The following is a 15,456-nucleotide window of genomic DNA, read 5'->3' on the forward strand; positions in this document are numbered from 1 at the left end:
TGAGATATGGAGTACAGGCTTTAGGAAGCGCTCAAACTACATCAAAATGCTCCTGTTGTTCAACGTAACTTTGGAAAGAGGCTTCAACTTGCAGTGAATGATTTTGACGCGGTCCTACTAAATTTTCCATTTTACAGATGATTTAGCTATGATCTTGGATATATCCAGTTGAAACGGTAGACCTTTAAGGCTCGAATCCGGGAATCAGTGAGAGTAAGACGAAGTATCTGCTCCTCAATGGCAGGTTAAATTATGGTCGGATTTGGCGGCCGCCAGGAGCCTCATCGGTGGGAAATCCCATGCGTTTCCAGGAAAAATAGGCATCAGTTCTAGGGGCGGCCCGATGGTGCATGTGATAAACGGCGCCAGTCCACACGGCCGGACCGGGTTCAAATCCCATCCGGACCGTCCCCCCGTAGCAAGGACTGACTATCCGGCTACGTGGTAAAAATAAGTCTAGTAAGCCAGAAATGGCCGGCGTGACCTGTAAGGTCGTTAAAAGCCAAGAAGAGAGAGAGACATCAGTTCTCGTCTCCCAAAGCAAAGCTGTTCTGTCTGTAGAACTATCGATGGGAAAGCAAAGTATCGTTTGACTGCGATGATAAGCCGATCGGATGATCGTAACTTCAGATAACATACGGAGTTTTTTGTTTAAATCAGAAACCTGCTGAAGATCGGATGCCTCATTGGATTGAGGTGTGAAGCCATGAGTCCAATTTCCTAGATATGGGTTGATAACCTGGCTTTATCCGTCCAGAGTAGAGAAATGTTGAAAGTTAAGATGATACTAGGATCGAATACGAAAAAAAGGATACAAAATAACCTTCTCTCAGGTCAGTCGTACAGTTCCAATGAAAGGAAACACTTTACAAGGGATGCAACCGAGTTCAGTAGCTACGTTTACAAGAAATATGGAATGGTTGTAATTGGGAAAGGTATCGATTCCTGGTTTTTACTACCTATTCCGACTTAACCAAACTAAGTGTTGTACAGGACGTACTGCATGAATAAAAGAGGCAATTTTCATCAACTTTTTGTAGTACGAAAGTTTGAATTAAATCGCTCCGCTTGTAGTTAAGTTTTCTAATACATTTTCGCACAGAAAAATAATTCTTTTACACACGCAATTCCTGGAAAAAAACAATTATTTTTCATTCGTTTCAATCTCAGCTTTATTCAGCTCACGCTAGATGCTTTATTATTGTACTGAGATCAGCTGCAGTTTAACAGTGAATAGATAATGTATTTAGTAAGAATGAGAAAAAATAGAAAGACATAACAAACGTCTTACTTTTTGTCGGAGCGCTTACGAAGCAACTCCTTAAATATAGCATTACGCCAATAACTGAAAGCACTTTCAATTAGGTCCTGGACGAGTGGCTTATTATAGTTGATCCACAATTTCGTGATTTGCTTCGTCTTTTCGAAATCTAGTGCCGCCACCGCAAGCAGTGCCTTCTTCCGCTTCGTTATGTGCATTTGCAACTGTATCTGGGAGTAGTACTTTGGCGCCAGTTTCTCCACATCTATATAGCACGCGTGCGTCTTCTCCGTGTACGGACACTTGATTTCCAGCACAAACTCATCGCTAATACCGTCGGGAGATGCACCCATCCACGGACATCCCGGATCCAGGATCAATCCCGTATTCCGCAACGCGGGATATTCTTTGCGCAATTCGGCCAGCACGTGCCCTTCGAGATCGGTGCCCCGTTTCATGGCGAAAGAAAATCCAGACGACCGACCCATAATACTTTGCGTCAAGGATCCACGCATCATTGTGCAGCGGGAAGCTTCACGGATGCGTGATGCCGTAATGCGGCCGATGCGCAGCTCGTGCCATAGCTCAGTGTCGGCTTGGCCAAGCGTGATCAATGGGATGGTATCGCACACCCGTGCATTCATACGAGCGGTGCAAAATTGAAGAAACTTCTCGGCATCATTGCCGTCAAACTCCCGAATCAAATGCACCATTGAAAGCTTGCGTGCCTGCTCCAGCTGACTGGGAGTGAAAGGAACGCTCGCTACCGTAATCTTCTTTAACGCGGGCTTTGCAATAACGGTGGTTTGTGTCACATTGTATTTCCCAACGTCTACAGGTTCCAGCAACACACAACATTCCCGCTTAAGCATTCGCTTCTTTGCTGCGTTTTCTAAACGAGAAATATTAGCATCCTTCTTCTCCTTATCGGGATATGTTTTCTGTTGTTCTTGTTGAATCCAGCACATTAGGCACGGTAGTGCACCGCAACTCTCTAAAATATATATGGCATTATTTTAGCATCAATGGGTAAAGTCTGCCAAAGAACATTCATTTTAAATGATACATACCTTTCGCTGCACTACAATTTGTGCAATAGGCTGAGCTCACATTTTGTTCTTTGCCAGTGAACTGCAACACGATGACGTGTTTTTTGTCCTGAGCCTTAGCGGCGAGCCGTGTCATAAATGGTTGTACCCTCTCGTTTATTTCCGCCGTCAACGTTGGTTGGTATAAGGTTGCCGGGTGAATGGGATTAATTTCCTGCTTTATATCTACTAATGTGATGTTCTTAAACGATCGTTCCGGAACGGTGCTAAACACGTTAGATCTAAACAGAACAAAATGTATAGTGTAGGGTAGCAGCTGACAGGGATCGGTAACATCTGCAGGAATATACATCTACCTGCGTGATCGGGTGAGTTTTACCGTGCTATCGGTTAGTTTGTGTTGTTCTAAAAAAATGTTCACCGTCTCCAGGTTTAACTTTGCTAATGGCAGAACAATTTCCATGTCGTTGGATTTTAATTCGCTATGAATCCGCACTTTTATCCGCACTAAACTATCGGCAGTCTCACGTTCTGAAGATCACTTGAACCTGAATGCCGCCAAAAAGTACGTTTTCTATTGTTATTCACCGAAATAACGTTCGTTCAACTGTGGTAGTTGAAGCAGTGTTGCCAGTTAGTGCCAAATTTATACATCTACCTTCGCTCTACATTCCTTCGTTAAAACGGCATGCATATTTGGTTATTTTCAATTCAATTTATCAGAAAAATGAAAGAAATATAACTTTAAAGGCACGTTTCAAAGCAAATTCTTTGTATTGTGGCATTTAATTTGCAAATGTTTGCGAACTGCAGTGCTGCCTTTACGAAGTGCTGCCACCAGTTACAGTTCAGTGGTGCGTTTTTTTTAACGAAACCAAATGTCACCCAAATAAGAATGGAACCAACACCAATTTCTAAGATGGCGCCGAAGTGAGCTGTAGCAAAACGGTGCTGGTGCAAAATTCGATCGTCGGAAGCTTGCAAGCGCTTCCACCGAGTGGTAAACAATAATACAAGCAATCACCAATGTGCCAGTGCGTTCGTTTTCGGTGATTTCGTTCCGGGTGTCCACGTGCATACGGTGAACAGTAACATTGTTCGTCCGTGCAGCTTGGCTTTTGGGGTGTTAGAGCAGTGTGTGCAGAAAGTGGTTGCGAGTCAGCCTTGGTGTACCTCCGGGGCCAGGAAAGAAAATGGCGTCGATAGCCAAGTGTTGAGTGAAAAAATTTTCTCAAGTGAAATCAAATCCGTTTTTTTCGACCCGAACGCTCACTTTCCGGCCCGAAAACGGTCGCATTCGATTCGCAACGTTGCCGTGCATTTTTTCAGCTACAATTCCATATGGTAGAAATATTTTTCCCCTACACCGCCGAAGAAAACCCTGCTAAAAAGCGTAATGAGCCAGGTAAAATAGCATTTTTAACCAGTTTTGTGATGTATTTAATGAAACTTTTATTCTCTCTGTGTTTTGAGCTCGTTTTTCTGCACGGGAACCCCGGCTGGGTGTGGCGTACGGTGACTGTTAGTTGAGAAAACGGGCTCCCAGAAGTAGCTGCTTCCAGCGATGGGGCTGCTGTGCCAGGAACAAAACGGTCTGCGGAACCGGATCCGGACACTGTTCCACCCTGAATCATTGTCCATTCGATTGCCCATGATTCGGCATCTTCGCTGAGGCCCGTTTCGTCGAAATCGAAAGGGGACCCTTTTTCGCAAATTAAGCCCAAAACCAATGCATTGTCGAGTAAAAAGGTCTGCGAAAGTACTTTTTACCGTCTGGAACCGGTTCCGGGGAAGTTTGCCGGATCTTTACCCATGTGCGTCATCGTGCCAACGCCACGTGGAACGTTCTAGATCACGCGACCACGGATCCGGGTGTGGTATTTTGGGGCCGGTTTTCGAGATAGATTTTGAAGAAATGCACTAGCCCGTTATGGTTCCCGGTAGTTTGGCAACTCCCCAGCTGGATAAAATCCCGAAAAGTCCATTTTTCAGTGTACTTTAAGATTACGTAATCGGTGTTCTTTGTCCGTAACAAAGGGCATGCACAAGATCGGCAAAAAGTTAACAAACATCCAGCCCGGAACCGGTGGGATCATTCACGTTTCTTTTCCATCCTGGCTGATCTTATAAGCTAAATCCGGCCGTATGATGCGTTGTTTTCTGTGTCCTGTTTATGATTTTCAAGTTTTTCCCTTTCAAAATGTGGCCGTGGATTTTAAAAGGGATTAAAGCAACTAAAACATGAAAAAGATACCATTTTGTGATGATTTTTAGGGTTTTTTTTAATTTTTAAAAAGTGTTTACGTGTAGCAATCATAGCAAACATTTAAATTGTGGTCATTTCATTGTTGTTGTAAGGAAATAATTGATATGATTCCGTACGCTGGATCATTTCAACTTTAAATTTTGATTTTTACGATTATACATGAGTGTTTAGAAGAAACTTTAATTTACGAACGCTCCGGAGATGTGGTGGCTGGTATGTTAGTTTAGTGTTTGTCCAGTATTGTATGGAATGCCACATGTATCGTGTTTAAAATAATTCAACCTTTAATTATCTTTTTGTGCTCCATTTGTGTGAAAAACAATTTACATCCATATGATGTTAATAAATCTGCTGGATATAGCCAAATTTGCATACCGTTTTGTTTGTGCCACGGGTTTTCTATTGAAATTTGATTGAAACAATTAATTGACTTGTGGATAGTATATAAATGTTTTAATTTAATTTGAATATGGATTCAATTTGACCCAGAGGGTGCTGAATTTCAGAATGGAACACATGTTTACAAACAGTTTCGTTTTTATTTTGAGAGTTTTGTTGTGGATTTATTCAGTCTATTACCTTGTAAGCATCACCAACGAGTGTTTTTTAATAGGCATGTGTTGTCATTGTTTTATATTTCATGTCGCAGACAAAAGAGGATAAAAGTGATTCCGAAAATGAATCCAGCAGTGGCAGTAAAAGCGGTTCATCCTCCGATTCCGAGAGCGAATCCGGGTCTGGCTCGTCAAGTTCAAGCTCCAGCGATAACGAAACGTCCAACAATGGGTTGAATGTGTCGAACCGTGATACGAGCGGTACAGCATCGTCGACCACCAACAACACATCCACCGGCAGTAGTGGCGTGCGTAACACGACGACAGAAAATGGCCTTTCCGAAAGAAAATCGAGTATTAATCGTCACGAAGAGGACGAGGATGATGATGAGGACGTTTCGAAGGACGATTCCGATGCATCGATAGGGAACGATCGGGAAACTGTTGGCGCTGGCGCTAACCATAATCGTTCGCAAAACAGTCGTGTACGCAGCCCGTCACACTCAGGTGCGGATTCGGACGATAGTGCAGGAGATGGAGAAACCGAGACGGGGAACAATGCAACCCACAATCGTAACAGTGATTCCGATAACAGCGCAAGCAAACCCAGCAACAATACCAGCCGTCAAAGTGACGACGAAGAAGAGGATGAGGACGATGACGATGATGACGAGGAGGAGGAAGATGATGACGATGATGATGAGGACGACGATAATGAGACGGCAAGAAAGCAGCGGTTAGGTACTGCGGTCCCAACAGTTCCTGCCCAACCTCCTCCCGCAGACGACGACGAAGATGACGATGAGGAGGACGAGGACGAAGAGGATGCTCAGCAGTCCTCGAAAAGCAGCTACGATGTAAATATGCTTAACTGGTGCTATAGATTTGATCCTTATTCATCACTTTACAATTGATTTATTTTCTATACCGATACGCTACAAATGACAACAGGACGAGGATTATGCAGCGAATAAACTGAGGCGGAAAAGTGCCCGAAAGAAAGCGGTTGCCGCGGCACGGAAACGACCCGCAACCCAGCCATCGTCGAAAGCAAAGAAGAAGAAAAGGTAAATATTTAGTTTTTTTTAATTCATTTCCAGGTTAAGTTTACAATTATGAATGAAAATGTGAATTTATAGGGATACGATTTGGTCTCAATTGAAAGCTCCGAATTATTTGATTTATGTGCTGTTAATTCCCTTTTAATGTGTGATGATACTGATTTTATTTCAAGCCATTTTGTTGTGTTGCAACCTTAATAAACTTTTCGAATGGATTCCCGTTTAAACGAGTTCGAACTATTTAAATTAAATTTTGTTAATTTTGGTTTCATTTCGCATTTTCTATCCGATTTTGACCTGTAACACCTATATACCCCTACACAATTGGATATTGCTTCCAATTTAATGCCGCTTTTTTTCATTTCTTTCAGCTCCAACAGTCGATGGAAGTCGGAGACATCGGAAAGTGATGGTAGTGATGGCGATTCGGATGACTCGCGAGAGCAACGCTATCGGCGGAAACCTCCGACCGTTAGTGCCGCTGGGAAGAAACGTTCCGCTGCGGCTACCAACGCCAAATCGAAGGCCTCGTCCAAAAAGAAGAAATCCAACGCTTACAGTTCAGATGACGGTAGCAACAGCGATGACGAAAGGAAGCGTTCGGCAGCTACAAGAAGGAAAAACAACACTGTAAGCTACAAGGAGGAGAGTGGCGATGAGCCCACGGACAGCGATGATTTGTTGGAGGTAGACCAGGAAGCGGAAGAAGCAGCAGCCGCCTTGGCAGCCGAAGAAGAAAAGGCGGAAACGATCGAACGCATCATTGGACGAAGGAAGGGTCGCCGTGGTGCAACGGGAGCCGTAACGACCGTCTATGCCATCGAGGAGAACGGTGATCCGAACGAGGTGGGAGGTGAAGGAGTGGGCCGTGAGCTGGAGGAACAGTTTTTGATCAAATGGACCGGTTGGTCGTACCTGCACTGCACCTGGGAGTCGGAAGAAACGCTCCGAGAACAGAAGGTGAAAGGTATGAAGAAGCTGGAAAACTACATCAAGCGCGAACAGCAGCTGGAGCACTGGCGAAAGTACCAGGCCGGGCCAGAAGACATCGATTACTACGAGTGCCAACAGGAGCTGCAGCAGGATCTGCTCAAAAGCTACTACAACGTGGAGCGAATCATCGCACAGGCGAACAAATCCGAGGAAGGCGATACGGGGCTAGAGTATCTCTGCAAATGGGAATCCCTGCCATATTCCGACTCGACCTGGGAGGATGCTGGGCTCATACGGCGCAAATGGCAGCAAAAGATTGTGGAGTTTCACGAGCGCGAGGAATCACGCCGGACGCCGTCGAAGCACTGCAAAGCGATACGTTACCGACCAAACTTTAAGCACCTGAAATCGCAACCGGAGTATCTCGGCGAGGAGCGTGGACTGAAGCTGCGCGACTACCAGATGGACGGTTTGAACTGGTTGATACTCACGTGGTGCAAGGATAACTCGGTAATACTGGCCGACGAGATGGGTTTGGGCAAAACGATCCAGACGATATGCTTCCTGTACTATCTGTTTAAGTCGCAGCAACTGTACGGACCGTTCCTGTGCGTGGTACCGCTCAGTACGATGCCGGCCTGGCAGCGCGAGTTCGCCATCTGGGCACCGGAGCTGAACGTGGTGACGTACCTGGGCGATGTGCAGTCGCGTGAGATTATTCGCCAGTACGAATGGTGCTACGATAGCACGAAGAAGCTAAAGTTTAACGCGATCCTTACGACGTACGAGATACTGCTGAAGGATAAAACGTTCCTCGGTTCGATCGGATGGGCATCGCTGCTGGTGGATGAAGCGCATCGGCTGAAGAACGATGATTCACTGCTGTATAAAGCGTTGAAAGAGTTCGACACAAATCATCGATTGCTGATTACCGGCACACCGTTGCAAAACTCGCTGAAGGAACTGTGGGCTCTGCTTCACTTCATCATGCCGGAGCGGTTCGAATCGTGGGATGATTTCGAGCGAAACTACGGCAACACGACGAACGACAAGAGCTACACGAAGCTGCACAAAGAGCTTGAACCGTACATTCTGCGGCGGGTGAAAAAGGACGTCGAGAAGAGTTTACCGGCGAAGGTGGAGCAAATACTGCGTGTAGAAATGACATCGATTCAACGGCAGTACTACAAGTGGATTCTGTCGAAAAACTTTGATGCGTTACGGAAAGGCATGAAGGGTTCGGTTGGTACGTTCCTAAACATTGTGATCGAGCTGAAAAAGTGTTGTAATCATGCGGCTTTAACGCGCCCGATGGAGTTTGAAACGCAACGAAACAATCAGCAGAATGTGGTGCAGCAACTGTTGAAAGGTTCGGGTAAGCTGGTGCTGCTCGATAAGCTGCTGTGCCGGCTGAAGGAAACGGGCCACCGGGTGTTGATCTTCTCGCAGATGGTGCGCATGCTGGATATTTTGGCCGAATATCTACAGAAGCGTCATTTTTCTTTCCAACGGCTAGACGGTAGCATCAAGGGGGAACTTCGGAAGCAAGCGCTGGACCATTTTAATGCCGAAGGTTCGACGGATTTTTGCTTCCTGCTCTCAACACGTGCCGGTGGGTTGGGCATCAATCTTGCAACGGCTGACACGGTAATCATATTCGACTCGGACTGGAACCCGCAGAACGATCTGCAAGCGCAGGCCCGCGCTCATCGGATCGGACAGAAGAATCAGGTTAACATCTACCGTCTGGTGACGGCACACTCGGTCGAGGAAAACATTGTGGAGCGTGCCAAACAGAAGATGGTGTTGGATCATCTCGTAATTCAGCGTATGGACACAACCGGGCGCACCGTGCTGGACAAAAATGGCGGCAGCAATACGTCGAACCCGTTCAACAAGGACGAGCTGTCGGCAATTTTAAAGTTTGGTGCCGAAGAGCTGTTTAAGGAGGAGGATGACGCTGATGAGGAGCTGGTGTGTGATATTGATGAGATTTTGCGCCGTGCAGAAACGCGCGATGAAGCGCCGGGTATGCCGGGTGACGAGCTGCTGTCAGCATTTAACGTTACGACGTTCGATTTCGACGAGGACAAGGTGGTGTCTGGTGCGAAACCAACAACCGGTGGTACAGGTGGTGTGGACCAGGACCAAGACACCAAGGACTGGGACGAAATCATTCCAAAGTCATATCGCGAGCTGGTAGAAGCGGAAGAGCGTGATAGGGAAATAAAGGATCTTTATCTGCCACCCCGACGGCCGGCGGTGAAGCAGGGCAACAACCAGCATGGGGACAATGATGCGGATGGGCAAAAGGGAGGGAAAGGCAAGAAGCGGAAAGGTGGCGACGACGATAGTGAAGAGCTGGAATCGGATGGCGGCAGTGCTGGTGAGGATGGCAAAACGAAACGATCACGTGGCCGGCCTTCGAACAAGGAGAAAATCAATGGGTTCTCGGATGCGGAGCTGAGACGATTGATTAAGAGCTACAAAAAGTTCCCGGCACCGTTGAAACGGCTCGAAGCGATCGCCTGCGATGCGGAGCTGCAGGAAAAACCACTGTCAGATTTGCGTCGCGTGGCCCAACTGCTACACGATCGTTGCCTACAGACGATGCGTGAAATTGCGAAAGAGATCGAAGCGGAAGGAGGGGTGGGAAAGCACACACCGGCGGCTGTGGCGGACGCGAAGAAAAAGTGCGCCCGGGCGGCATATTCTAGCAAGATCGGTGGTGCTTCGTTTAACGTGAAAACGATGATGCAGTGCGTGGAGGAGTTGCAGCCGCTGGACGAGGTTATACCGAGCGATGCTACCGAACGGGCTCGCTGGACACTTAACATTAAAACGCGTCCGCCCAACTTTGACGTTGATTGGAGCGGTGACGATGATTCGCGGTTGCTGCGCGGCATTTACCAGTTCGGTATCGGTTCCTGGGAGGCGATGAAGATGGATCCATCGCTCGGATTAGCCGACAAGATTTTGTCGAACGATGCGAGCCGGAAGCCGCAGGGTAAGCATCTACAATCGCGCGCCGAATATCTGCTGAAGGTGCTGCGGAAGACGCTCGAATTGAAGCGTGGTCCCTCGAAACCGCGCAAGCAACGGAAGCCTAAAGAGATTAAATCACTGTCCACGGCGACACCGGTTGTTGGAGCGAGTCCCATGCGGGATATTGATTCGTCGATCAGCTGTTCCATATCGGCAACGATCGCTGCGGTTGCGGCTGGCGAGGATGTGGCTACGAGTGGAACTGGTGTAGGTAATTCGTTGCCGGGTGGAACCGGATCAGCGCCTTCGTCCGGTGCGAGTGGAACCATTGGGTCGGCAAACGCATCAGTGGTTGGTTCGACTGACGAGAAAAAGACTGGTAGCAAAATTAAAAAACTGTCTGAATCGGACCATCATCATCATCACAATCATCATTACGATGAGCATTCGAACGGATCCAGGGCGGCAGACGACCATTCGAATCACCAGCCGCATGCGCATGGAAAGGAACCGGACAAGAAGGATAAGAAGAAAACGAAGAAAGATAAGCAAAAGGACGCTAAAAAGGACAAAAAGAATAAAAACACCGGTCCGATGCACTTTACGGCTAACAACGAACCGTGTGCGCTTAACATCCTGGGCGATCTGGATCCGACCGTGTTCAATGAGTGCAAAGAGAAAATGCGCCCGGTAAAGAAAGCGCTCAAGACACTCGACAATCCGGACGAGTCGCTTTCGCAGGAAGAGCAACTGCGCCAAACGCGCGCCTGTCTGCTCAGCATTGGCGATCAGATAAATCTCTGCCTGGCCGACTATCGGGATCCGGAGAAGGCGAAGGAATGGCGCAGCAATCTGTGGTACTTCGTGTCCAAGTTTACCGAATTCGATGCGCGCAAGTTGTTTAAGTTGTACAAGCATGCGCTGAAGCGTACGGAAAGCACGCAGAGCTCTGGTGGTGGAGACAACAGCACGACGAACGCCAACTCGTCGCCTGTCAAGGAAGGCAAAGCGTTAGGGGAAGGCGGCAAGAGCAAGAAAGCTGGAGGGAAAAAGGATAACGGTCACAGTGAGGGTGCTGTACCGCCCGGGGACAGTGCGGAGGATAATAGGGAGGACGATAAGGCAGGTGCTCGACGTGACCGGAAGGAGAAAAGGCGACATCACCATCATCACCATCATCATCATGGCGCCGGTATTGGTGGACCTATTATGAGCGATTCGGCGTTACAGCAGCGCGAACGTTATCAGCAGCATCAGCAGTCAGCGGGTGGTGATAATAATAGTCATCACGTATCGGATCCGAATGTTGCAACCGGTGCGAAGGACGAAAGCTCAACGGCGATGCATTCCAAACGGCGTCTGGAGGAGGGAGAGTACGATGAAAATAGCAAAGAGTACAAAAGACTGCACGGTGATAGTCGGTAGGTGTTGAAGAGAAAGCGAGAGGAGGGCGAAGTGTTGCAGGAACGGAAGAAATTGATTGTTATGAGTGTTTTTTCTTCTGTTACTTAGTAATCATCGAGATCGCGATAAGAAGTGGGACGATTATGGTTCGGATCGGGATCGAATGAGGAACGTTCCCTCATCCAGAGGAAGTGCGCCGACTACACCACAAAGTATGCGCGTGTTTCCGGACGATCGGGGGCCACCTTATCCGGGCGATGGTGGTGTATGGCGCGATCGGTATGTTAAAACAGTCAGATGAAGCTGTTGATATGCAAAATGCACGTGCAATAGCACACATCTAATTGTGTATTATTATTTAAATAGATTCGGATCTGAACATAAACGGGATCGATACGATGGTTACGGTGGTGGTGGTAGGCATTCATCGTCGGGCTACCATCGCGATCGGGACCGCGAGCGGGATCGCGATCGAGAACGTGATCGTGAGCGTGATCGGGATCGGGATCGCGATCGGGATCGTGACAGGGATCGTGATAGAGATCGAGCTTACAAGGACAAGCGAAGGTAACATTGCAAAAGCTTCTGAAGTCTAGCAGCAGGGCCGTTAAATAAAAAAAATGAAATTCTCCCTTTTCTAGATACCCTCCATCCGGCCCGGGAGGCTATCCTGGCAGTCACGGGTATGGTATGTCCCCTTCCACCGGCTATTATCCTTCCGGCGAAAGTCCCTATCGGTATCCGATGGGCAGTGGAGGCTATCCTCCTGCTTCTTCTCGACCCGCCGGTGGTGGTGCACCACCTGTTGCTGTAGTGTTACCCTCCGTTGGTGGTGGCGTAGCTGGACCGGGCGCACCCGGTGTTGTACCACCAGCGGATTATCTCGACTATCGGCGGCCAGAATATGATCGGCGGCCCCCGCCAGCGGCAAACAATTAACTCTTAACCAAACACCACTCATTTTAACAGTGTGTTGGTCAACTCTTCGTTGCAAAAAGGTCAGGTACAAAGAGTGATGTAAATATAGAGGTGAACAGGATGCTAAATGTTGGCTGTAAAGCAAGAAGCATACATAGGACTCTACAGTGCAGTGTACATTTCAATGTTCAGAGCGTTAGGGCGAACGATTATTAGAAGCAATGGAGAGCCGGGACGGTGAAAAAAATGTATAGTGGAATTCAGATTTACATTAAGACTATTTTAAATAAGAGTCCAGAAGCTAGTTTTTAGTGTAGGAGAATTGGTCAAGGTTTATCTCTGCGCATGTATTCTGCCTCGAGCATGGTGATAAGCAAGCACCAGATGTGCGAGCGATTGTACATGTTTATGTGTGCGTGCGTGATTGTAAGTAAGTAGATAGCAGTTAGTTGGACAGTACGGACACGTGTAAATGATTTTAATTTGTAATCATTCAACCATTACTACCCACCCCATTGATAAACATCTCAACAATGCGCAGAAACCGGTCGCTCGGTTCAAAACTCACAAAACCCCCACACCAACACAATCCACACGCATACAATCGTGTTACCCGATAAGGATTATTTATTTTATGTGAAGCCGTTAATAAGCAATAGAATAATCTATTAGTACCTCTTTTTATACGCCTAGAGAATATAGCCATGAAACAAATATGAATGAAAATATGTGGAAACCGGAAACTATGGAAAAAGAACAACCTCTCTCTGTGTGTGTGTGTTAATGGTGCGGTATATTCCGATTCATGTTTTTGTTTGTTTTTTGTTTGTTCCTCCATACGTAAATCACATATCGTGAATCTAAACAACATGGTACCAAAATTGGAAATCAAAGTTATAAGCTAGCCGTACACAGTTGCCGTTCTATTCTGACCGTAGTTTAATCACTCACTTTCGTTTGCTGTAAAAGGGTTTATCTTGTTTCCTTCGCCTTTACGCCTGTAGAATCGCAGACACAAGTGGCTGCAAGTTTGTGTAGATTTTTCTCAAACATGAAAACAAAAACCACGGAAACACGGCTTCTGTACGACACGAAATGATTGTGATTTTATACTCTAAGTTTTATAGTGCGTACGTAACAACTACACGGATAATGTTCAGATTGTAATGAATGCACTTATGGACCATAGAAAGATGGGGATGGTAATGAAACGGATGGAAGACCTACGCTCAGGATCTTTCCGCCGTTCGTGACACAAGCAAATGTAAATGATAGGCGAGGATGGGAGAGAAGGTAGATTTATATTGTAAACACTTTTCTTCCAAATCATACTTAATCGTACCAGATCTGGAGGGAGCTTAAAACGGGCAGCAAACAGCAAGTTATACGTATATAGGAACCGTGCTACTACCACTAGCATCGGCCATTTCAGGGGGCATTCAGGAAAGGATAGCAACAGCATAGCAATAGATCACCTAGAATATGTACAGTTTAAAAAGGCTATATAATTACCTAATATACACATACCGTTTAAAGCCGGTTGGGGCGGAGAACGGGTAAGGCTTTAGAAATAAAAAGGATTAAACATGTGAAGCAATCCTTCTAATAACGAAATCTGAACAAACGGTTACATTGACTATACAAATAAACAAAAGAACAATATTCTTGAAATTGAGCAATGCCGTTGTTTTTATTTAGATGATTTTCTATATTCATTTAATATTAACCTCCTCACACGTTCCCCCTTGGAAAAGAGCAAAATGGTGTGCTAGGTAAACACGATTCTAACCGCCACTTTAAATTATTTAACTTGATTTCGGATAAAAATAATTTTATCAGATGATATTTTTGTATTTAAACATTACTTTTAGAGAAGCAATATTTATGTTATTTGAGTTTAGAGAAAATCGTCAAATTTACTCATAAAAAAATCATTTTCACAAAATAAATGATATTATTTTGTCATTTTCAATCATTACACTGTCTTTCGAAATGACCAATCAGCACGCCACTGTGCATCCTCTGTTCTTAGCGCCTTTTTGTAAGCTTTTGCTGCTGCTACTGCAAAAAAAAAAGAGAAAAACTCATTCTCCCGTGTGCGTGGGCAAGAAAATCGAACCGTGTTTTCACGGGTTGTGATTGTGTTGCATTTGTTTGGTGAATTAAGTGTCGCATTCCGGATTGCATTGATAATGTGATGTTTTTCGTGGTGCAGCAGTTGGCAGTGTGGAAGGTTTTTTTTGTCTAGATAAATTCATCACACTGGCAAAGGGCGCAGCAGCGAAGGTGAAGAAATAAGAAGTGATTCTGTGCTAAAAAAGAAAATATGTGTGAAGGCACGACGGTGCACTTCTTTCTTATCAATCGTATTCGGCAGTGATTCTATATTGTGTAATAATAGCATGTGTATTTATGTGCCGTTCCGTGCGTTATGTGAAATGTGTGCAAATGATCGAAATGCATGTGTGAAATTCTCTGGAGAAAAGTTTGTTTCGGACTCGTTCCAAATAAGAGCCGTGTTGGTCAAAGCTAGGTTTTCGTAAGCTGTTTTGCGGTTGACCATTTCATGTGAAGGCATAGTGTAGTTTTTAAAATTTGCAGCTCAGTTGAACGCAGCCATCGCTTGCCAATGGAAAGTTAGACTGTGCCTGTGTCGAATAGGTGAGTGTTTAGATTACTTATGCAGTAAATAGTTTCCGTTTATTGCTGTGCTCAGTCAACGGATCGAACGATGTCCCTGAAACATTGCGGAAGCATCGCTGTAGAGGGCTGTTTCATAAATAATGGCGACCTAATTCATTTTCTAGGTCCCCATTTACGTCTGACCACAAACGAAATAGTGCCCTAGCGAATGGCAAATCAATTCAATATTTGTTCATTGAATGAAGAACATTATGCACCATCCCTGAAGAATCGCTCGATAGTGCTTTGGATGGCAGCTCAGTAGGTGCAGTTGCATTGCTCCACGAAAAATCCATTCCATTCGATTACGATGATCAAAATCCTTCAAAGCAAAAACTAAAAA

At 45.9% G+C, this 15,456-nt stretch overlaps 3 protein-coding genes across 4 annotated transcripts in view; 2 read left to right on the forward strand and 1 right to left on the reverse strand.

Annotated features, from left to right (window-relative positions):
* Positions 1–333: 333 nt before the first annotated feature.
* On the reverse strand, positions 334–2,978 carry LOC125761999 (uncharacterized). Its single transcript, XM_049423652.1, has 3 exons — positions 2,667–2,978; positions 2,332–2,591; positions 334–2,255 (listed from the first exon to the last, which is right to left on the reverse strand). Exons 1-3 carry the CDS (start codon positions 2,771–2,773, stop codon positions 1,288–1,290), a joined length of 1,335 nt encoding a protein of 444 aa, XP_049279609.1. The 5' UTR covers positions 2,774–2,978; the 3' UTR covers positions 334–1,287.
* Positions 2,979–3,201: 223 nt separating this feature from the next.
* Positions 3,202–14,106, forward strand: LOC125761977 (chromodomain-helicase-DNA-binding protein 1). Its single transcript, XM_049423610.1, has 7 exons — positions 3,202–3,715; positions 5,226–5,987; positions 6,082–6,197; positions 6,563–11,530; positions 11,622–11,792; positions 11,880–12,080; positions 12,155–14,106. The coding sequence occupies exons 1-7, from the start codon at positions 3,707–3,709 to the stop codon at positions 12,450–12,452; spliced, it is 6,525 nt and encodes a 2,174-aa protein (XP_049279567.1). The 5' UTR covers positions 3,202–3,706; the 3' UTR covers positions 12,453–14,106.
* Positions 14,107–14,482: 376 nt separating this feature from the next.
* LOC125761992 (inositol-pentakisphosphate 2-kinase) overlaps positions 14,483–15,456 on the forward strand; it is a 101,606-nt gene continuing 100,632 nt past the window's right edge. For both annotated transcript variants that reach the window (XM_049423636.1, XM_049423637.1), the window contains exon 1: positions 14,483–15,092. The gene's annotated coding sequence lies outside the window, so the exon portion shown is untranslated. The remainder of the gene's footprint in view (positions 15,093–15,456) is intronic.

The sequence above is a fragment of the Anopheles funestus genome, chromosome 2RL (assembly GCF_943734845.2).
Source record: "Anopheles funestus chromosome 2RL, idAnoFuneDA-416_04, whole genome shotgun sequence".
Classification (NCBI taxonomy): Eukaryota; Metazoa; Arthropoda; class Insecta; order Diptera; family Culicidae; genus Anopheles; species Anopheles funestus.